At 66.0% G+C, this 21,798-nt stretch overlaps 1 protein-coding gene across 1 annotated transcript in view; it reads right to left on the reverse strand.

Annotated features, from left to right (window-relative positions):
* The window catches only part of ONECUT3 (one cut homeobox 3), a 19,950-nt gene extending 3,545 nt beyond the window's left edge, over window positions 1-16,405 (reverse strand). Inside the window, 1 exon segment of the mRNA XM_058728516.1 lies at window positions 15,205-16,405. Coding sequence (XP_058584499.1) covers window positions 15,205-16,405 — 1,201 coding nt within the window.
* Window positions 16,406-21,798: the final 5,393 nt, after the last annotated feature.

Consider the following 21,798-nt stretch of genomic DNA (forward strand, 5'->3'; position numbering starts at 1 on the left):
GGAGGGAAAGGGAGGGATGGAGAGAGGGAGGGAGAGGAGGGAGGGAGGGAGAGAAGGAGGGAGGGAGGGAGAGAGGGAGGGAGGGAGAGAAGGAGGGAGGGAGGGAGAGAAGGAGGGAGGGAGGGAGAGAGGGAGGGAGGGAGGAAGGGAAAGGGAGGGATGGAGAGAGGGAGGGAGAGGAAGGAGGGAGGGAGAGAGGGAGGGAGGGAAGGAGAGAGGGGGAGAGGAGGGAAGGAGGGAGGGAGGGAGAGAGGAGGGAGGGAGGGAGGAAGGAAGGGAAAGGGAGGGATGGAGAGAGGGAGGGAGAGGAAGGAGGGAGGGAGAGAAGGAGGGAGGGAGGGAGGGAGAGAAGGAGGGAGGGAGGGAGAGAAGGAGGGAGGGAGGGAGAGAGGGAGGGAGGGAAGGAGAGGGGGAGAGGAGGGAAGGAGGGAGGAGGAGAGAGGGAGGGAGGGAGGGAGGAAGGAAGGGAAAGGGAGGGATGGAGAGAGGGAGGGAGAGGAGGGAGGGAGGGAGAGAAGGAGGGAGGGAGGAGAGAGGGAGGGAGGGAGAGAAGGAGGGAGGGAGGGAGAGAGGGAGGGAGGGAGAGAAGGAGGGAGGGAGGGAGAGAGGGAGGGAGGGAGGGAGGGAGGGAGGGAGGGAGAGGACATAGGAGGAAAACAGCAGGAGGAACGGTAGAGGCGGCGCTAGAGGGTGAAAAAGCGGACTGAGCAGGCCCAGCTCTGACGCGCACGCGCTCTGGGAGGGGTGAGAGAACCGTCCGGTACCCACGAAACAAGAACAGGCTGCTGTTCAACCAAAAGGACAATGAGGAGGGAAGGGGGCGCCCTTAGAACTTAATATAGAAGCGCTGGAAGGTCAACGTGAGGACGGAGCGTCGAAAGCACGCGTCTCTGGACGTAGGAGGCAGGTGCAGAGCCGGCACGTGGGGGAAAGACGGTCGTAGGGGCAGAGGGGACCGGAGCAGGCCCGTTGCCAGGTTCAGACGCTGTCCCAAACCAGAGGAACACATTGCAAGTGGACGGTGGGGGGGAAATCCACGCTGAAGGACACAAAGAGTCCCGTTCGAAAGGGCCCGAGAGGCGCTCAGCTCCAAGGACGAGGAAACCCCCCCCCCCAAGGCTCACCCTGGGGAAATTCCTGAGGCTCAAAGAGAAGCCAGTACCAGCTCCCAGTGAGGAAGGCCAGACATCACGCAAGGGACCGAGTCAGAGCGCTCAGGGCTTCTCAGGAACTAGGAGGCAGTGCAGCGATGCCTCCAAAAATCTGCAGGAAATTCTATTCAGCTAGAATTGTGTGTGCGGCGGGACACCAGGCAGGAGGGTGGAATACAGACAGACAGTCGCGGCTCCAAAAGGTGACTTCCGTGCCCCCTTTCTCAGAAAGCTCCTGGAGGATGAGTTTACCGCAACGAGGAGGTAAATTAAAGAAGGAAAGTGCGAGGGCGCCTGGGTGGGTCAGTCTGTTAAGCGCTCGATGCCCCGACTTTGGCTCAGGTCATGGTCTCATAGTTCCCGCCTCGGGCTCTCTGCTGTCAGCGTGGAACCTGCTTTGGATCCTTTGTCCCCCTCTTTCTCTGCCCCTCCCCTGCTCACTCTCTCTCTCAAAAATAAAGAAATGTCAAAAAAAAATTTTTTCTGTAAAAACCAAAGTGTGACTCAAGTGACAGGACAAGGAGAGGCTCCCCCAGAAGATGAGGAGGGGAGGGCCCAGAAGGCCGTGGAACAAAGGCACCCAGGACACGGAGGGCAGCCCCATCTGGCACCAAAGGAAGTGGAAAGGGAACATGCCCTAATATGTGTAGAAAATCCTATTGAGTTGGTTTGCATTTTTGTTGGGGAGTGTGGGGAGAACTTGTGATTGGCAACCACTAACTCCTGGAAAAACAAAGAGCTGTACGAGAAAGGAGTTGCAATCCTAGTAGTCTGTGTGGTTCAGCTGTGGGCAGTAGTCCCTGAAACCACAATGATGTGACGCCGAATATTGATTTCAGCAAAGGACTGTGTTTGCAGCTATATCGAGAAGCTGACAGAGGGAAGGCGTGTGGCGGGGATACGGAAAGGCGGTGACGCCAGACGTCACGGATGAACGGCGCACCAGGCAGCCCTTTGTGTATAGAAGATGAGGGCAAGAACCTGGGTTCATAGTTGGTCTGCAGAATGAAACGTTGGAAGGGAGTTCAAGGAACAGTCTTGACCTCCCATCTCCTTGGAACTTGGCCACCCTGTGAGGGTCAAGGGAGGGGCCAGGTCCCCCATTCTCTCTAAGAGAAAGCTGGGACTCTGGCATCAAGTCCAGGGTGAGAGTCAAAACTCAGCCTTGGGCCTTTAAGTTTCCGAACAGGCCCTTCTTGCCCACCTGTTGGAATCGTCAATTCATGAATTAATCCACTTAGCGGTTCAGTCACAAATTCATCACGCATTGACCGCAGGGACGGAGATACAAATGCTCCTCGGAAAGCTCACAGAGGGGGGCCTGGCTGGCTCAGTTGGTAGAGGCTGTGACTCTGGAACTCAGGGTCCTGAGTTCAAGACCCGCGTTGGGCCTAAAGCTTAGTTCAAACAAGCAAGCTCGCTTACACGTCAAGAGCCTTACACGTGTCCTGTCGTTTCATCCTTATGATCATTCCATAAGGGAGTGTCCTCCTCATTTATTCAGAGAAGGCAAGCCACTTGCCCAAGGTCGCCCAGCAGGGGCGGGGACAGGAGCCGGGGGGTGGACACCCCGCCCCCCCCTCCATGGGCGGGAGGGAAGGCAGTCTGCTTCTCTCCCACCCGGTTCCCCTGGCTCCAATCAAGCGCCTAGTGGGGGCCCCAGAGGCAGGGGCTGGGGGAGGGGCCAGGCCAAGCAGAGTCATGAAAAAACTTCCCGTTTTGTCGATCACAGCAAAAAGAGGCTCCCCTCTCCCCCCTTCCCAGTGTTCAATCTAATTACAGCTCCTCACAGCCCCAATCGATCTGGGCTCCAGTCAGAGCTGTTTACCAGGAGCAGCTTTTGTCCTGGTTTCCATCCCCCGCGGCCCCCCAGCCCAGCCTGGAAGCTCGGAGGTGTGAGCGCCAGCGGTGGGGGGAGAGGCAGCCCAGGCGCGCGCCCCCCCCATCAGCGCACCCCTCCCCCCCCCCCCCCCCCCGCCGCCACCTTCCCCTCCTCCTTGGCATCCTGTCTGGTGTCCGGGATCACCCCACCAGCCCCAAAGGCCACTGCGGTCCTTGCGCGGCCCGGGCTCCCCGAGAGGAGGCCAGGCTGTGGGCATGAGCCCCTTTCCGGAAGCGAAAGCCCAGGCTTGGAGAGAAGGGCAGACCCGGAGGAGGGCTGGGGACGGGGAGCCTCGAGGAGGAGCCCGGACGTGCCAGGCTGTGGCGATGCCACTGCTAAGGCCACCTCTTCTGCGATGATCTCCACTGGGGACCACCGCTGTGGCTTCCACCTTTGTCACCTCCCCCCCCACCAGCACCTCTTCCAGGGCATCACCTCCATCACCCGTGCCTCCCATCACCACACCGACATGTCCTCTCGCCTGCTCTAGGCGCTGCCCCGCCATCATGAGCTCTACTGCGGTGGCCCCCACGTCCCCTTTCTTCTCATGGCCATCCCTCCCTCTCACCTCCTGTTGGCTTCACCTGCACCCTCGCCTCCTCCCATTTCCTCGTCTACACCGCTGAGCCCCGTCACAGGGGCCGCCACCTCGTAGGTAGCCGGCACGGGAGGACCCAGCCCCGAGTCCCCTCGCCAGGGGCTCCCCGCCTGTAGTGGGGGGACAGGGAGTGGCCCCAGACACAGACCCTGGCCACCAACCCTGGTTGCTGTGGCAGCCAGAGGAAGAGCCTGCTGGTCTGGCTGGGGGGACCGTTGGGGGCTGGGCGCGGCAGACGTGCTCTGGGACCCTGGGCAAGTCAGTCCCCTGGCAGTGTCCCAGGCTCCTCCTTTGCAGAACTGGGCCCCCGGCCTCCTTCCAACAGTTTTCAGGGCGCCTCGGCGGCCTCTCCCCTCCCACCTCACTCAGCCCCTCCCCTCCCCACCCTGTCACCTCTCTCTTCCCATCTCCTCCACTGCCCAGCCCTTTCTTTCCGTTGTTTTTTTCACAGCATTACGATGATGATTCCCCCACTCTACACAGGGACCCCCTCAAAATATGGGTTCGGGTCAGCCCTCCATGCCTCCAGGAACTGAGGAACTGATATTAAGAACACTGATTCTGAGATGCTCTGATCTTAGAACGTCTGGTACTTTCTGGAGCCCAGGCACCAGAAGGGTCTGGGGCTGGCTCCTGGGAGGTCCTGGCGGCCCTGGGAAAAGACCAGAGGCGGTCGAGGAGAGGAGACTGAGAGCCCGCTCCCAAGTCTGAGCCCCTCGTGGGTCCCAGCAGGTGAACCGAGAAGGGCCCTGTCCTCAGCGGGCCAGCCCCAGCCCCGGGCAGGGCTCCAGGTAGGAGGGGGGAGGCCCCACCAGTCCGTGTCTAGGTGGGAGCAAAGGAGGGTGAACTGGGGGGGCCCTCATTTCAGACCCCCTGGAATCCCTCTTAGCACCTCACTTCTGCCTGCCTCCTGCCTCCCCAGGAAGTGCTGGGGTCAGCAGATCACACCCTCCTGCTGCTGGGACCCCTCCATGGGCCAAGAGGGCCGTCAAACCCTGCCACCCCTGCAGTATCGCACGGTGTCGGCCCCCTGTGCCTCAGTTTCTTCTTCCTGCCTTGCCCAGCCATGGGAAAAGACGTAGCTGAAAAGTCTTGAATATCATGGCGGGGCTGAGACTATGAGATGAGGTTCCCAGCTCCCATCTGGTGGGTCCCTGGGAGGAGCCCCTCTGGGCTCCACTTATTACGTGGCCATGAAGTCTCCCCGCCCCCCCCCCCCCCCCCCGCCATGTCAGGTCTGCCCTCTGCACCTCTCCTGAAATCTTCCGGGAGAAGGCAGGGATGGAGAAACTCAGGCAAGAGGGAGAGAGTTGGGCTGCCCGGCCGGAGCACTCCTACACATACGTCAGGGACCAGCAGCAGTGGCCCTTCTGCCAGGAAGCCCCTCTCTCCACCCCCAGCAGAGCCTGGCATGCTCCCCAGGGCCCCTAGTCCTGACCTTGGGGGCCAAGCCTGACCTGGAGTCCCCCCTGTCGCCCAGCACAGAGTAGGTCCTCGGGAGGCGGCCGGCCGGGTGTGTTCATCCAGGGACTGATGCCCCTTGTGACCCTCCTGGGTGGGTGGTGGGCCAGTGGGGGCAGTGGGACCCCCGGAGCACCCACCCCAAGTCAGGGAGGGGCAGCCGGGGCCCCGGACTCAGTCACCCCTCAGTGGATGGGAGAGAGTCTACAAGGGAAGGATCTGGGATCCCACCTGTTCGCGCCCCCCATCTCCTGATAGACACACTCTCCCTGCTCCCTCCCCCTCCCTCCCCCCTTCCCCCCTCCCCCATCCCATGGCCTCCCTTCCCTTCCTCTCCCTCCCTCTCCTCCCCTCCCCTGCTTCCCCTCCTCCCCTTCCCTCCTCTTGTCTCCCCCTCCTGTCCCTCTTCCTCCTTCCCCTCCCCCCTTCCTCCCACCCCCTCCCCCAGAGACCGCTGGGCGTGGGTGTGCAGCTGGGCAGCGGTGGGTGTCCTGGGCCATCCCCAGCCTCCTGGGGACTGACTACGCGCACGCATCTGTCTGCCCCCCACATCCTGTTGGGGTGCCCTGTGGCCCCTGTGGGGCTGCCACAAAGTCCCGGCTGGGCGGAGGGCTATGTGTGGTTGAGGCACCGTGTGTGGGCTCTTGGCGCTTCGCTACAGTTGGGGCGTCCACACACCATCAGACCCCAGGGGTGGGGGGAGCGTGAATGACCGGGACATCCTGTGACCTCAGCCAGAGCCGTTGGGGAGACAGGCAGCAATGTGGGCGGTGGCGTGGGTATCTGGAGGGGTGTGGGAGGGGTGAGCCCCAGGGGGTGTGGGTCCGTGGGCCTCAAGGGAGACGAGGGCACAGCAGACATCGGCGTGACGGTTGCTTGTGGCTGGCCACAGGGGCGTAGGGGACGCTGTGCACGGGAGGGTCACGAAAGGCGGGGGCGCGATATGCCGTGGCCCGGTGGCACGCGGGGGAAGCTCACTGTGTGTGTCCAGGTAGGTGGGACGCAGCCCCCACCCCCACCCCCGGGACCATCTAGAGGCTCGGGACTGTCTACCTGCCCGGTCCCGGCTGCCCACCCCCACCTTGCCAGTCCCAGCCAGTGGGGACAGGGGGCCTTGAACAGGTGCTCCGTGGACACTGCTTTCCTGGTTGATGGAGCACGTGCAGTGACCCGGGATCCTGATGTCCTCGGTCGGTGGGAGGGAGCGGTCCCACTCTGCTCAGGGGGGTCCACGTGGGTGCCGAGGCTGCGCCCTGGACCCTTTCCTCCCCCGCGTGCCACTTGCGCTCATCAAGCACCCACTGTGTGCCCGGCGGGTGCAGCTGGGGACAGCCTCCCTGAGGTGGAACCCCATGCATCACCGGAAAGCCGGGGCGACTTTGTTCCGGAACAGGGCGCTGGCCGCCGGCTCTGGGCAGTGAGGGGTGGAGTGGTGTAAGGGTCTGGGGGGGGGGGCGTGGGGGGGGAGATGTGAGCCCAGCTGGGTTCTAGAACGCCTCCAAGTGGGGACAGAGCTGCGTGTGCAGGCTGGTCTTGGATGGGAAGTGGGTGGGGGGGGCCGTCCAGTGAAGCCAAGAAGAGAAATGAGCCAGAGCGGCACCTGGACGGCTGGTTGGACGGGAGACGACACTTGGATCGTGGTGCCAGAACTCGGCACCTGAATGACTGTTCTGGTCCCTCCGTGTCAGTTACACTGTCAGCAACAACTAAGCCGCACTCGTGGGCTCCCTCCCCTGCACCGTGTGTCTGCACCCCCCCACTGCCTGTCCACCTAGGCACAGGGTGGGGGGTGTGGGAGCGGGAGCTGGAGCCCGCCGTCCCCTCCCCTCTGGCCACCTCCTGTGCTCAGCTCTGGCCTCATGGAGCAGACAATTCAACACGGAGCCCGGTCTCCGGCTGGGATGATGACCGGTTTCCTTGGCGACGCATGCGTCCCGCCCCAGCCGCCAGCCTCCCGGGCCCCAGTTGCGGAGAGCGGTGGTGCCCCCACCCTGGTGGCTTGTCCCCACTGGGCTGAGCTGCCCTGAGCATCCCCCACGGCCGCCCAGCCCAGAGATGGTGGATGATTTGCCCAAGGTCACACAGCGAGTCGCCGAGGGGGGCCTGGAACACACACTGACCCTCCTTATCTGCACCCCGTACCCCTGAGGGGGCCAGAAAGGGGCTCCCACGGTGGGGCACACAGTCATCTCCAAGGAGCCGGTGCTGAGCCAGGCCCCTGCCCTCAGAGGCCTCAGCGGCCTCCTGCCCCTGCCCTCCCCTGTCTGTCCCCACACACCTCTCCTCCAGGCCTCTGGACTCACCTTGGCCGGCGCCCAGCCTTCCGGAGAGGCCTCGCCTCCCTCCCTCCCCACGGGCTCCCCCAGATGGGATTTTAATGGCCACGTTTTCAAATTAGTTCTGAACCTTTCAAAGACTTATCAGGGAAAGGAGCGTTTCCACAGGGACTCTGGGCTGCCCTGCCGGGGGGCTCCATCTGGAGCGGGGGCCCCACTGCCTGGGGTTGGGGAGCTGGAGTATCTAGGGGCGGCTCACCCTTGGACCTTCAGTCCTGGAGACCCCCCCCCATTCAGACAGGGGCGAAGTGCGTGGGCACACACACCCCGTACCCCACCTCACAGAGCTTTTGATGTTTAAAAAGTGTTAAGAAGTCACCGTGGCAGCAGTTGGAAATGGATTTGAAAAAGATGCCGGAAAGGAACCATTGATAAGAAAGAACAGGGACGCCCAGCCCGGAGGGGGGGGTAGAGCTGAGACCCAGCACTTCGGCAACTAGGAAGCCGATCTACAGATCAACCCGCACAACATGGTCCCCCGACCCCCCCCCCCCCATGCATTCACCAGCGGGGCTGGCAAGGAGAGAGGGGAGACCGCCAACCATCTGGAACAGCCTGATTGTCCTCTGGGCGAGGAGGTGGCCAGAGAAAGAGGGAAATGACCAAGGAGAATAGGACGCAGCCAGAAAAAATGACCACTGTTTCCGGATAGGGAATGTTCCTGATGTCATGGGGGCGGAAGCAAGGCAGAACCGGGCTTTCCAGTGTGTGTAGGGGGGTGTGTGTGTCCCCAGTGGGGGGTGTTTAAAGAGGAGAAGGACAATGAACAGAAGGAGTGCTTGCCTCGCAGGATCAAGCGCGCCGTCTCTCCGGGAGGAGAAAGGTTTGCAGGAAGGTGGGACGGGACGATGCCTTCTTGTTCCGTAAAAATTAGGAACCAGGCGAATGTGTCCACAGTTGGAAATGGTAATACAGCATTTTTAAGAGGGGGGGCACAGAAGGGAGCGAGGGTCAGAGCAGTGGCTTTGTGGTCGCTCCCACCGCGCAGGAGCCTGTTTCTTTATCCGATTCGTGCGCTCCCACCGGCCTAGGGATTCCAGTCTCCGTTTGGGGAAGGGGATGTGCGCGGGGGAAAGCGACTGGCCCACGTCCTGGGCCCGAGACGCCGCCACCCCCCTCCCCGGCGTTCCCTGAGCGCCACCCCCTGCCCCAGTCCCGGGGAGCCCCCGCCCCAGCCCCAGGGAGTCCCCCCACCCCACCCCCTGCCTCAGTCTCCACACTCGCAGTGCGCCGCCCTAGGGTGTGTGCTGTGCAGGGGTCCGGGGCTCCTTATGTCGGGCCCTGGGCACCCACATCCCGCCAGGCTGCGGACGGAGCTCACTGCTGGCTCCCTCCTGTTTAGGAGATCCCCACCCCGCCAAGGACAGATGTGCCCCATGCGGCACATCGCAGAGGCTGGCTCCCCAGGCAACGAGGGGCGCGTTCGCCTGGTGGGGGAAATTGCGGCCCTGACATCTCCAACGCACGAGCGCTTGTGGATGGGCACCCGGGTTTAGGAGAAGCGCCCACCCTTGCCGTCCGCCCCGCCCCCGCCCGGTTCGCCCTCCTCCATCGGTGTAGATGGATGCGGCCCTCTCAGTCCCTAAGCACTAGGGAGTAGAGTCGGACTTGGTAACTGTGTAGATGCCAGAGACACAGGTGCTCCGGCAAGCCCCGCTGGGGTCGCGTGGGTCACGCCCAGTGGCCCGCACAGGGGTCTCGGGAGAGAGAGGTCCCTTGCTGCGGGCCGCCCCATTAGGCCAGATCTGAGCTCGAAGACCGATGGGGCTCCCGAGCCAGAGTCCGCGCACGTTTCTTACTGTGGATGCGCACGTCTACACCTGCTCCCGCGGACGTCTCCACTGCCTCCCCGCGCGCGCGCGTACGTTTGCGCCTCCGCACGTCCCTTCCGAAGTCTGCGCCAGTCATGGACGCATCTCCCTGCCCCTGCTTCCGTCTGCTGTGAATCTCTGACTCGTCGGATCTAAGGGGCCCCCCAACTCCCCACATCCGTCCACATGGCCAGAGTCCGCCGGCAGGAGGTTAGGCCTCCTAACCCCACCCACACCTACACCTACTTGGCAGAGGGGAAACTGAGGCCACAGGTGCCCCAAACCGCCCAAGGTCCCGTGGGTCTCCCAGGCAGCCCCTGGCTCCTGGCCTAGCCTCCCCCTCCCCCACTAGCGCTGCCTTCCTTATTGATCAAGGGCCATATTTAATTAAAAACTTGATTCAAACCAGCTCGGGCTCCCCTGTTAAGCTGGGCTCGCTGGTACATACAAAGACACGGGCCAGCTGCACGGGCCCAGTGGCTCCTTGCAGCCACTCTGGGCTTCCCCACCTCCCGTCCTTTGTCCACGAGGTTCCAGGAGGCTGAGGTCAGGGCACCTGCCCCCGGGAGCCTCCTCCTCTATCGGCCACATCTTAGGGGTAATGGGAGGCTACGTGGCAGGATGCCATGCACAGGCTGTATGAACTCCAAAGTGGTGGTAAAAACCCCCTCCAGCTTTGAAGGAGAGAGCACACCAGGGATGGGAGCCAAGCCTGGAGACCAGAGGAGAGGAGGAGGAGGAGGAGGAGGAGGAGGAGGGGGAGGAGGAGGGAGCACGGGGCTGGCGGTGTATTGCTCAGACTAGAGTGGTGATGGCTGATAGGGAAGAATCCCAGGAACGGGAGAGAAGTGAGGGGCCAGAATGGCCAGATCTGGGATCTCAGGCTAAGGGGACTTCAGAAAAAAGGAATCGAAGCCCAGCTCCAGGCCCTCACCCTGCAGACTCGTCTGTGTGCCCAATGGTGCCATGCGGGTGACTGTCCCTGTCTTGCAAGGTTGGGCTTGGGGGGCGCAGGGAGGGCTGGAAATGCACTGCTGGGCCCAGGCTTACCCTGAGGGCCGGCTTCAGCGAGAGGGCGCCCGGGCAGGAGAGGCAGAGGCTGGGACCCGGTGTCCACACACCCTCCCTGGGGGGCTCATGTGGGCCAGGACTCTGTCACCCTCAGAGGAGCTGGAAGGAGAAGGGCAGCACCTGCTGTCCACCTGCCCGAGGGCCATCCACGCTGCTTATGGCATGGAACTTGCTGTGACCTCGAGGGACATCCCGCTGTCCTCCTCTGCCTCGGTCCACTGAGCCTTTGCCCCTCCGGGCCACCTGCTCGGAATGTCCCCCCACTTGCAGGAGGTGGGAGCTGGGGCATCTCAGCCCCTCCGGGCTCAGCCCGCCCCCCCCCAGCCCTGTTTACTGCTGGGGAAGCCGGGTCTGTTCCCCCTCCGGCTGGAACGGTGTGTGGCTTTGGCAGTCGCCTTCCTTCCTCTCTGCCTCGCCTTGCTGGTCTGTAAAGTGGCCACAATAACCACATCCAGCTTAAATGGTCATTCGGGTGATTCCATGTCTCACGCCTGGAGGCCGAGCCTAGGAGAGGGGGACGGCTTAAGGCACCCCAGCCAGCCTCCTCCCCAGCCAGCCTCCTCCCCATCCCACAGGCTGCCCCTCTCCTCTACCTCCCGGTCTGCGCGGTGGGGACGCAGAATCACTTAAGCTGGGTGGGGTCCTGGGGCTGTCCCAGCCGAGTCTTTGAGTGGAAGGAGGGCCTGGTTTGGGGGGGGGGGACGCAGAGCTCATTGGGCTGTGCCATACACAATCCCAGACACGCTCTCCCTGCATCCCTGTGGGGGGCGACAGTGTCCCCTCCAGACGCCTCCCGCACTCCCTGCCCACTCTCCTGCACCCCCCAGATCACAGGCTGCTGTGGGGCCCCCTGAAGATGAGTGGGTGTGGGGGTGATCAGGCAAGGTGGCCTCAGGGTGCAGGGTCTGTGAATGCACCCTGAGGGGCTCCGCAGGGTGTGGTTGATGAAAAAGCCTCAACAAGCACTTCCTAGGTCCATTTCTCAGATGAGGAAACTGAGCCTCAGGCCCCCACCCTACCAGTCTGTGAGGGAGCCCAGGTGAGGCCCAGGTCTCCAAGTCCTCTGCTGGGATGTCTTGGGGGGAGTCTGGAAGAGATGTGGACCCCTTGGGGTTCAAGGTGAGGATTTTACAGAAGGGGTAGGGGTCCTGGGGGGTCGTTCCGGAAGCCGCACAGCCACCCCTCCCACTGGGACTCTCGGTTGGACCGTTGACCTTTCGGGCTGGGTTCCTTCAGGCTCAGACCCCGCCCAGCTCCACCCGCCCCACACCCGGTCTGGGATGGTGGTGGCAGAGTGGGGGAGGAGGCTGGGGGCGCGAAGTGCCCGTCTTAGCCTGGATGGAGGCCTGATTTGCCTTTTCCTGTCCATGACCGTCCCCTCCAGACCCCCAGCCCCGGCCACGTGCCATCAGCAACTTGGTTCCAGAAATGGGTCCCTTCCTGCCTCAGTTTCTCCCATGCTGGCCTCCAACAGCCCTCAGGGATTTGGGCACCTGGCTCACCAGTGAGGCAAGAAGGAGGAGGGTGACCTTTTTCCAATCGCCTCTTTCTGATATTTATTTTATATATATGTTTTCTGATCAGTTACAAAAAATACTTTTCCTCCAGAGTTGCAATTTAAACAATATTTGAAGAAGGCCGAAGCTATCGACCGGCAGCGGTGATGAATTAGAGACGGTAATTCGAATTCGTCGACCACCCCGCCCCAGCCGAGAGTCCCCTGCCCCCCACCCCCAGTCCCTCTCCCACAATTGGTGCTGGAGCTAGAACCTGGGAGGGCTTCCAAGAGGAGGCAGCTCCCAAGCCTCCTGCTCCCAGGACCCTGGTGTGGGCTGGGAAGACGAGGCCGGCCCGGCAGCCGTGGGGTTAGGGTCCTGCAGGATGGGCCTTGCCGGGACCAGCGGGTCCCAGAATCTCAGAATGTTAGACCCGGCACCCGGCCCCTCCAGCGCACACACATTTGACAGATGGGTAAACTGAGGCACCCAGAGCAGGCCGGCATAGGGCAGTGCGGTGGCCCCTGAGGGCCACGCAGCCAGATTCCTTAGGTGCTTCCCGGAAACAAAGACGCCACCCCTTGTCCCCTGGGCCCCGGATCTGGGAAGGAGGGGGGTGGGGAGCTGGGAGGGTGGGCCGGGAGACACGCAGGCTAAGGGCCCCCTCCCCGGCTCAGCTGCCTTGGGGGGCTCTCCGGTCTTCTTTTCAGTATCTCCCCTTCTCTGCCTCTCTCTCTTTGTCTTTTTCTCTCCGCATCCCTGTTTCTGTTTCTCTTTCTGTCTCCAGTTCTCTGGTTTTTCTCCCCTCTGTTTTTGTCACTCTGTCTCTCCCTACCTGTCTCTGCCTCTCTGTGTCCGTCTGTCGGCGGAGTGTGTCTTCCTCCCTCTGAGCCCGGTGGCGGCGGCCCCCCGGGGGGCACCGCCAGGAGAGGCAGAGGTGGGGGGAGTTGGGGTGGGGGGGATGGGTGGCCTGGCCAGGGCGCAGCGCAGGGGAGGGCGGTGAGTCCTCCCCGCGGGGTCCAGATTGGGGGGGGGTGGGGTGGGGAACGGGTCGGGGCACCTGGAGCGTGCTCCAGGCCTTCGCGTGCCGGGCGGCATGGTTGGGAGGGGGACGCGCCCCGCTGCCTCCCCGTAAGCGCCGCGATTTGCCGCCACTTAACCGCTTTTCATTTGCGCAGCAACCGGAACTAAAGGCCTCTCGGCCGGCCGGCGCCTAATTACCCCTCGCCCGGGCCGGGCCACCTCTAACTCCCAGGCCAAGCCCCGTGGTGTAGACGCGGCCCGGAGCGCGCCCGAGTTGCGGTGGAGCCGGCAGGTCGGCGGGGTTACCGCGTGGGCAGCGGCGGGAGGAGCAGGGGGCGCGCCGCACGGTCCCCACTCATTATCCCCGGCACCCGAGCGCCCTGCCCGAGGCTCGGCCCCGCGCTCACCCTCTCCTGTGCCCCGTGCGCTCCGGAGACAGCCTCGATTCCGACTTTCACTTTCCCAAAGGGGGGCCGGCTGTTTCCCCACCTGCAGTCCTCCGCGGGCCCAGAAGGGAAGACCCAGGCGGGGGAGCCGGGCGCCCCTCAGCCCGCAGCAGAGACACCCCCTGCCCCACCCCTCGGGGCATGGACTTCACACCTGTGGTCCCTGGCTCTGGGACGCCCTGGCCCACCTCTGGGGGGGGGCGCGTGGGGGCTGAAATGGGCGGCCGCAGTTCGTGACGGTCCGTTCAGGAACACAGGTGCCGGGAGAAGGGTGCACAGTGGTATGTGTTCTTCGGGGGTGTCCCCGGATATACATGCGCTGGGAGGAGGCCCAGGGTGGCAGGTGTGGCCAGATGTCAAATGCCCATGTCCACGCGTCTCCACGAGCGCCACTTAGCATCTGACACCTTAGGGCACCCTTTTGCCACCCGATGTCACCTGCATCGCACACAGCGGTCTGCGCCTATGTCCCTTGTGAGCGCACCCGTGGCCCTGCATGTGCGATGGGGAGCAGGACAGGACAGGTTTCGCCCTTACACAAGCCCCACGTCTGGGTTCCTAACACCGGTTCTGAGACGTCACGATGACCTCCCCGCACGATGGGTCACCTGCCGCACATGCGGGGACTTAATTTCCCACTCCCCAAAGCGGGGAATCTAAGAAGCCTAGAGGAGGCTCCACAGAAGGGGGAAACTGAGGCCACGTGTCAGCGCAGGCTCCCCGGGCTGTCCAGCAGGCCAGGGGGCTGGGAGGAGCAAACCCAGAACCCCCTCCAGCGGCAGCCTACGCTCCTTCGCCCCGGCCCCCCTCCCTGCGGGGTGGCTGGAGGCAGAAATCCCGCCCTGCCTCCTTGCTCCAGGGGCGCCTAGTCTGAGAGCCAGCCCACTCCAGCTCCACTCGCCCCTGCGTGCAGAGAAGCGATCGATCCCGCGTCGTCGGAGGCGGCTATTGTCCCCGCGGCGGCCCCCTCCCCCTGCGGCCAGGGAAAGACGCCCCCCCCCCCACACACACACTCAGGTCAGGCCCTTCCCCGTGACAGTGGCCGGGCCTCTCCTGCACCCCACAGACACCCAGGAGAAAGGGGCCTCCGGCCAGGCCGCCTCGCTGGGGGCAGGTGTGGACCCAGCTGCTGTCAGCTGGGAGGGAGGAGGGAGCGCGGTCCCCAGGGGGGCCGGGGGCTGAGAGTCCGTGTGAGCGAGAGAGACAGAAAGAGAGCGCGGCGGAGAGAAGGAGGAAGAGCGGGGAGGAACCGGGAGGAAAAACAAGATGCAGCTTAAAATAAATAGAAACCAGTTTGCCCCGACAGACAGAGGTAGAAAGGAGGGAAACACGGGACGGAAAGGCAAGGCCGGCAGGAGCGCGCGCGCCCGGGTCAGAAGCGACCGCGCAGGGCAGGCGGCCGGCCGGGGTGTGAAGGCCTCCGGGCCGCCCCTCCCCCGCCCGTTCTCGGGTGACCTTTGCCAGCGGCCGGAGAGGGGGAGGGGGCTATCGATCGCCGAGGCCGAGCTACAAAGAAGCGCGCGCTGGGGCCGAGGGCTGAGCGCGGGCCCGGCCCCGGCCTCCTCCGCGCCGGCAGCCGGGTGCACGGTCCCGGCCCTCCGCCTGGAGCCAGGGGCTTTTCGGGAGGCGGGAGTGGCGCCCCCGGCCGAGAGCAGCGGCGCGTCCGGGGCTCGGCACCGCCCCCCCCCCCCCACACACACACAATGAACGACCCCGCAGGCTGCTTCGGGGATCCTCCCCACAGTGTAAAAGGAACCAGGGACCCCTCCCCGTTCCCGGGCTGCCGGGGGGGGGGGGCGCGTGGCAGGCGGCACAATCCCCTTCTCCCTTTCGGCGGCTGCACGAACTGGCAGGCGCGCACATGACGCTCCCGCAGGGGAGTCCCGAGCCGGAGTCTCCGGGGTCGCGCGCAGTGCGCCGCGCTCCTACCTGCCAGGCGCAGCGCCGACATGCGCTGGAACTCGGGCTCCTGCAGCCACTTCCACATCCTGCGGAAGGTCTCGCGGCCCGACTTGAGCTTGCTCCACGGCTTGGGGTTGCGCAGCAGGTCGGAGAGCGTGCCCTGCGAGCGGCACAGGATGCGCTGCGCGAAGATGGCCTGCGGGATGCTGTAGCGCTTCAGCTCGGCGGTGATGCGCTGCGCCACCTCCTTGGTGTTGATCTCCTCCGCCGCCGCGCCCGCCCCGGGGCCGCCGCCGCCGCCCGCGCCCGGGCCGCCGCCGCCTGCGTGGGACCCGTGCGCCCCGGCGGCCGCCAGCCCGCCCAGCGGCGCCAGCAGCCCCGCGGTGCCCCCGCCGCCCGCGCCGCCGCCCCCGCCGCCGCCGCCGCCGCCGCCGCCGCCTCCGGGCAGCCCGCGAGCCAGGGCGTCCTCGGCGCGCCCCAGCAGCGCAGCGTGCGGTTCGAAGGCGGCGGGCGGCAGCAGCTTGTCCCCGGCCAGGTGGCCCGGCGCGCCGTAGGCGGCCAGCGGCGGCGGCGGCGGCGGCGGCGGGGGCTGCGGGGCGCCGTGCAGCGCGGGCGGCAGCGCGTTGGGCAGAGGCGACAGCGGCGACCCCATGGCGGGCAGCTCCTTGCCGTAGGGCCCGTAGAGGTGGCCCACGGAGGCGAGCGCCGCGCGTTCGTCGCGCATGAGGGTGAAGCTGCCGCTCACGCTGGCCGCCAGGCGCTGCGGCGGGGGCGGCGGGGGCGGCGCGGCCGCCGGGTGCGGGTGCGCGTGGGGGTGGCCGCCGTGCGCCCCGGCCACCGCCGCGGCCGCCGCGTGCTGGTGGAACTTGTCGGCCACGGCGGCGAGCGGCGGCAGGTGCTGCAGGGGCGTGAGCGTCGTGTAGGTACCGCCCAGGCCGGGCGCCTCACAGGCCATGCCCATGGCCGGGTGGAGCGGGCCCGCCAGCTCCCCGCGGAAGTCGGCGCCGCCGCTCGCGCCGCCCGTGCCGCCCGCACCCCCGGCTCCCCCGCCGCCGCCGCCGCCGTCCAGCAGGCTCGCCATGCCGGCCACCAGGCCCGGGCGCCCGGGCGCCACCAGGCCGCGGTGCTGCGCCGCCGCCGAGCGCGCGTGGCCCGGGCTCAGCAGCTCGCCCGCCTGCGCGTGGGCCACGCCGTGCAGGCCCCCCAGGCTCTCCAGGCTCAGCTCCATGCTCGGCCGCTCGCCCGCCGCGCGCGCTCCTCGGCGCCGGCCCGGCGCGCTCAAGGCCGCCGCATGGCCCCCGCCCGCTCCCCGGTGGCTGCGCGCGAGGCTGCCCGGCTGCGCGGCGCACCGCCCGGCCCGGCTGCGAGCGCGGCCACCAGGATGTGGCGGGGGAGCGGCCGCCGGCGCCCGGGCCCGGGTCTGACGTCAGCACCCCCGCCCACCCGCTCCCCTCTCCGCCGCCTCCCGCCGCCTCGCTCTCCGCCCGCTCCGGCCCCCTCGAGCTCCAGGCGGGCCGGAGTGGACCAGACTCGGGCTCCTGGGGTCCCCAGCCTCCGCGCCCGTCCGCGTCCCCCCCCCCTCTCCAACAGGGGGGCCGGCGGACGCGGGGACAGCCGGGCGGGCTTCGGAGGACAGACCCCGCCGAGGTGGGGCCTGGGGCCTCATCCCTACACCTCTTATTCTGTGTCTCTCCCCAGAGGGCCAGGGAGGTTACTTTCCTGCCTGACGCCCCCAAATCTATCTCCAGGAACACGTAGGAATGTGGCTGGGTGGGGCCTGGGGTCCACTTGTCCCCCCTCTGGCGCACACGGACCCCACGAGGTAGGTTCCTGTGCAAGCTGGGCTTCCCCTATGGGAGCACCGTACAGGGAGTCACTGCCCGCTTCCCATCTCTCTGCGGGGAGTCCTGCTGAAAATCGGGGTCCTCAGGCTGAGTCAGGGCCTGTCCACCCCCAGTGTCCGGGTCTGCTTCCAGGTGTGGGCACCTGGGCCTCAGTTTCCCTAGCTGCGCAGTGGAGCACCTGTCCTCAGGGGTGCCAAAGATGCCTCCCGCCTCCAAGTTCTGGTTCCCTCCATCCCCAGCAGGGCAGCAGCTGGGGGGGCGGGGGAGGAGGGGGGGACCTTTAAAGAACTTGTCCTTTTCCAGAGCAGGCAGGTGGGGGACTTGTCTTCTCTGCTTCCTAAGAAGCCCCTGCTGCCAACTGCCCCCCCGCACCCCAGTGTTTCTCTTTTGTGGGTGGGGGAGAGAAGGTGCTTCTTTTCCTCCCCACCGGGAGACAGTTGAGGCCCAGGGACCCTTGGGAACTGGGAAAAATGGGGAGCCTCCCACGCTCAGAGAGACATTCCCTTCCATGGTCCCTCCAGTGGGGTCAGATGCAGGTAACGGAGGGGTCACCCCTCCCACACCCCGAAAGGTGCCCCACCCCTTCTTCCTTCCCCAGTATGGTGGCCCCGCAGGGTGACCTGTGGGGGGAAAGCTACTGAGGCCTCTCCTGGAGCCCCCAAGGTGCCCCCATCTCAGCAGGGAGGCTGTAAGTGGCCAGTGGACGGGAGGCCCAAGCAGGGAGCCAGCGCCCCCTCCGTGCAAACCACGGGCCGCCCCGTCCTCACGCCTGCAACACCGTCCCCCACGCCTGCAGACGAACTGAGCTCGGCCCCTGGGCTAGGGCCCTCTCGGTCTGTTTTCCCTTCCATCGTGGGGAGGGGAGTGTTTTCCTGCCAGCTCTAGCTTTGAGCCGGAGGCACAACCGTGCTGGCCCCCATCATGGCAGAGGGAGGGGGCACAAGGGAGTTTGGGGCCTGGACGACCAGGACCCCAGCTTGGGGGGATCAGACAGTAGAATGGGCTGATCCAAGTCCTGGGTGGGGTAGGGGCTCATGGGGACCCCCGTCAGGGCCTCGTGCTGCTTAGGACTCAGCGTTTGGTAGCTGCCTACTGTCGACCGAGCACACACTCTGTCCTCACCCGCTGCTGAGAGGAGTCGAGCCACCGTTCTCCCTGCCCCTCAGGCCCGAGGTAGAGGGGGTGCCCTGGCAGGGCCCCCCCTTGGGCTGAGGTCCGTCCGAGCGCTAACACTCCAAGTGCGTGCTATCTGGGTCCGTGGTTCAGATAGAATTCCGGGTTATATATTATTACACCCATCTTCCAGGTGGGAAAGCAGAGATGGGAGAGGGGCAGGTCCGAACAACTGAATATCCCCCTCCCCATGAGGATTCTGAGTCCGGGAGGCGGGTTCTGGCGGCGCTGAGCCCCAGCCTGAGCCCCCCAATCCCACCCTCCAACAATCACAGATAATTAAAAATAATCGTGGGATCTAAAAATCAATCAGCCGCCATAAAATGATCACATCCCAGGCCCAAGAAGCGTGGGTCAGGCGGGGCTGGGGAGTCATGGGAGGGAAGACCGAGCTGGAAGGAAGCACCCCCAGATGTCAGCCTAGGGGCGCTGGGGGGTGTCCAGGTCGTGGGCTCTCTGCTTCCTTCTCCATATATTTTCTCCAGCTCGATTATCACTTCATTTTTATAACAAGCATGTGCGGCTTTGCTAACGAAGAAAGCGCCCATTTTGAAAAGAAAAGAGGCCAGCCTGGAGCTTTAAGGCGGAGCCCCCTCCGCGCTGAGGCCTCGGGACACCCTGAGCGCCCAGGCTCGGTGGGGGCTGGGACCGCTGGCTCCGTGCAAGCAGCTCCCGCCTCCTGTACGGCGGCCTGGGTTTGGACCCCCTCCGGGAACAGGGATCCTGCTCCTCGCAGAGGCTGCGCTCGTACTGGGAGACTGAACAAAAATCTGCCGGCATCTAGGAGGGAGGAGGCCCCCTGGCACCCCTGAACCCGCTCTCCCCACCAGCGGCCTTTTAGTAATTAGTAAAATAGAATTGAGCCGGCCACGGGGCAGGCGGGTGGCTCGCGCGGATCGATCTTGGGTCATTAGGCAAATTGCGGGCGGGGGAGGGGTGGGCTAGATGGGGGCAGGGAGACCCCCTTCCTCGCTCCTACCGGGACCTTGGCCACGTCGCCTAAGCTCTACGGCCTCAGTCTTCCCCGCAGGAAAATTGGAGTTCGACTCCCGGACCCCGCGTCCCCTCGCGCTGGGCTGCCGCCCCCCCCCCCCCGCCCCCGCCGATGCCCACCTTTTCGGTGCCAAGCTGGGACCTCCTCCCTGCCCCGGGAGCCCAGCGGGGGCCTTCAGCCGCAACACCTCCCTCCCAGGCTCGAAACTGCCCTGGGGGCAAGCTGTGGTCCACCTCCAGGCCTCTTGTTCTGGCTCCCGCCCCGCAGCCAAAAACATTACGGGGGATGCACCCGAGGGTTTTCTTTTCCCGGCCTCTCCCAGGTCCGCCCTGGGTCCGCGCCCGATTCTGCGATTCCACTTGTCCCCACGGAAATGAAAGTCACCGGCGACCGCGCACGCCTAGTTTTACTAGAGCAAGGTTTTAATAAATAGTGGCGGCGAGTGTGCCCCCCCCCCCCAGCCCCGCCCGAGCCTGAGGCCCGCGCCGGCACCGTTCCAGTCCCCAGGCCCGCGGGCGCCCCAAAGCCTGGCCGGCGCGCACCCCGTAGGCCCTCACCCTCCCGCCGGACTCCTGCGCCTTCGTTCGGGCGGGGTCGGAGGACTTTATTTAGATTTGGGGGGAGGGTGCTAGGCTCTTCCGGCCTGGCGGGGATCCCGGCGCGGCTGTGCGCGCGGCGCCCCGAGGTTCCACTTTCGGACGTTGGGCGCGGGGTCCTTCCGAGGCCCGAAGGCGGGGCGCCACGACGTTGGGGCTTCGCCCCTGGCGGGCCGGCCGTCCGGAGCTTCTCGCCAGCGGCCGGCGGCGCCCGGGGCGCTGGCCCGCGGGGTAGGTGCTCCCGCGGGCGTGTCGGCGACAGCTGCGCTCGATCGATCCCCACGCCCGCCCGGGCTCCGTTGCCCCCGCCGCAGCGCGCGGCTCCATCGAATCCTCATCGCTCCCGGGCCGCGCCGCCCGCCGCGCTCTCGGCAAACACGGCGCTTGTTTGCGCGGGGGCAGCGGGGCCCGGCGTCCGCGGGGCGCGGGTCTGTGTGTGTGAGTGTGTGTGTGTGTGTGTGTGTGTGCGCGCGCGCGCGTCCCTGGGGCCCCGCGTCCCGGTCCCCTCCCCCGGCGGCCCGGAATTGCACCCACAGACCCCCACCAACACTATTCTCAGGGGTGGGTAGTCGAGGCCCGGCCAGGGCAGACGCCGGAGGGCGCCCAGACAGCCGGCCCACCCCGCCCGCGCCTCAGTTTCCCCATCTGGAGAGTGACCCGCAGGGCGCCCGAGGTCGGCTCGCTCTCCTCGCTCCCCGTCCACCTGCTTTCGCTTCCGCTGCGCGCCCGAGCCGGGCTGGGGGCGGCAGCCTGGGACGCCCAGGTCGCAAATACCCTGAGGCCAGTTGGAGGCGCGGTCAGCAGGGGCTGCGACACGAACGAGCCCCCCTACGGTGGCCCAGACCCCTCTTCTCTCGGCTTTGTCGAGATCACCCCTCCTCCTTCAGGAGCTGGTGAGGAAACTGTGAGTCTGCCCGGCAGGGAGCAGTCGGGGAAACTGAGGCCAGGCCGGCAGGGCACGGCTCGCGGGTCTCCGGGAGGACGAGGGAGGGGGCAGCGCGGGCTGTGGAGCCGGAGGCCGCCCCCCAGCCCCGCCCCGCTGATGGGGCCCAGGCACTGCGGGCCGAGAGCTTCCCCGGAGCAACGAAACCCGCGTCGGGCGCCCAGCTCCGGAGGGGCCCCAGCGCCACCCCCGCCGCGAAGCCCGGGCCTTCGGCCGCCGAGCGAGACCCCCGCCCCCTCGCAGCCCGGGGCACCCTCTGGTCCTTCCCGGAAGGGAGGTTCCTTCGACAATTAAAAGTGTAAATACATATATTCAACCCACAACGCTCTCCGCCTTGCACAAAGGTGGCGAGCGGCTCCGGGAGCCCAGAGTCGCGCGGGGCGCGGCCGGTGGGTCTGCGGAGGCTCGGGGCTGGGGAACCCGGGCCGGGCTGCCTCTCTGACCCCGGGTCGCGGCGCCGACTCTGCGAGCGCCAGCATGCGGGCCCCGGCACCCCAGAGTGTGCGGCCGTGGACCCCCCGGGAGGCGACCCAGAGGCCGCGAGCGCAGGCCTGGGAGGGCGCCCACTTTCCTGACGCAGAGGTGGAGGCCCCAGGCGGGAGGGGGGGCTACGCCCCTCCTGCTCAGGGAGCGACCGAGGGGCGCCCGCCCCGGGCAACCCGGGCGGCATCCGGTTGGCTGCGGAGCCTCGCCCTGACCTGGCGCCCCATTAACGCGCCATTTATCTGAACACATGGCACCCTTGCAGCTTGGCCAGGAAGTGGGGGGGGGGGGCAGACTCCGCACCACCGTCCTGCAGGGCTGACCGCCCCCACCCCCTGCTGCCTCCCTGGGTGTGAGCCCCGCCCCCCAGATCTCTTCGAGGGGTACTGGGAGGTTGGGACTGGGGCAAGGGGTGCTGGCCCGCCAGGCAGAACCTACCGGTGGAGACTGGAGGAAGGGACCTGGGCCGGTCACTGAATTTAAACACATCTCTCGGTGCAGCGCCCACCCAGAGCTGGGGGGGTCACCCGGCCCTGGCGGGGGGGGGGGAGGTCGTGCTAGTGCTTGGGGAGGGAAGACAGACTGCTT

The sequence above is a fragment of the Neofelis nebulosa genome, chromosome 4 (genome assembly GCF_028018385.1).
Source record: "Neofelis nebulosa isolate mNeoNeb1 chromosome 4, mNeoNeb1.pri, whole genome shotgun sequence".
Taxonomy (NCBI): Eukaryota; Metazoa; Chordata; class Mammalia; order Carnivora; family Felidae; genus Neofelis; species Neofelis nebulosa.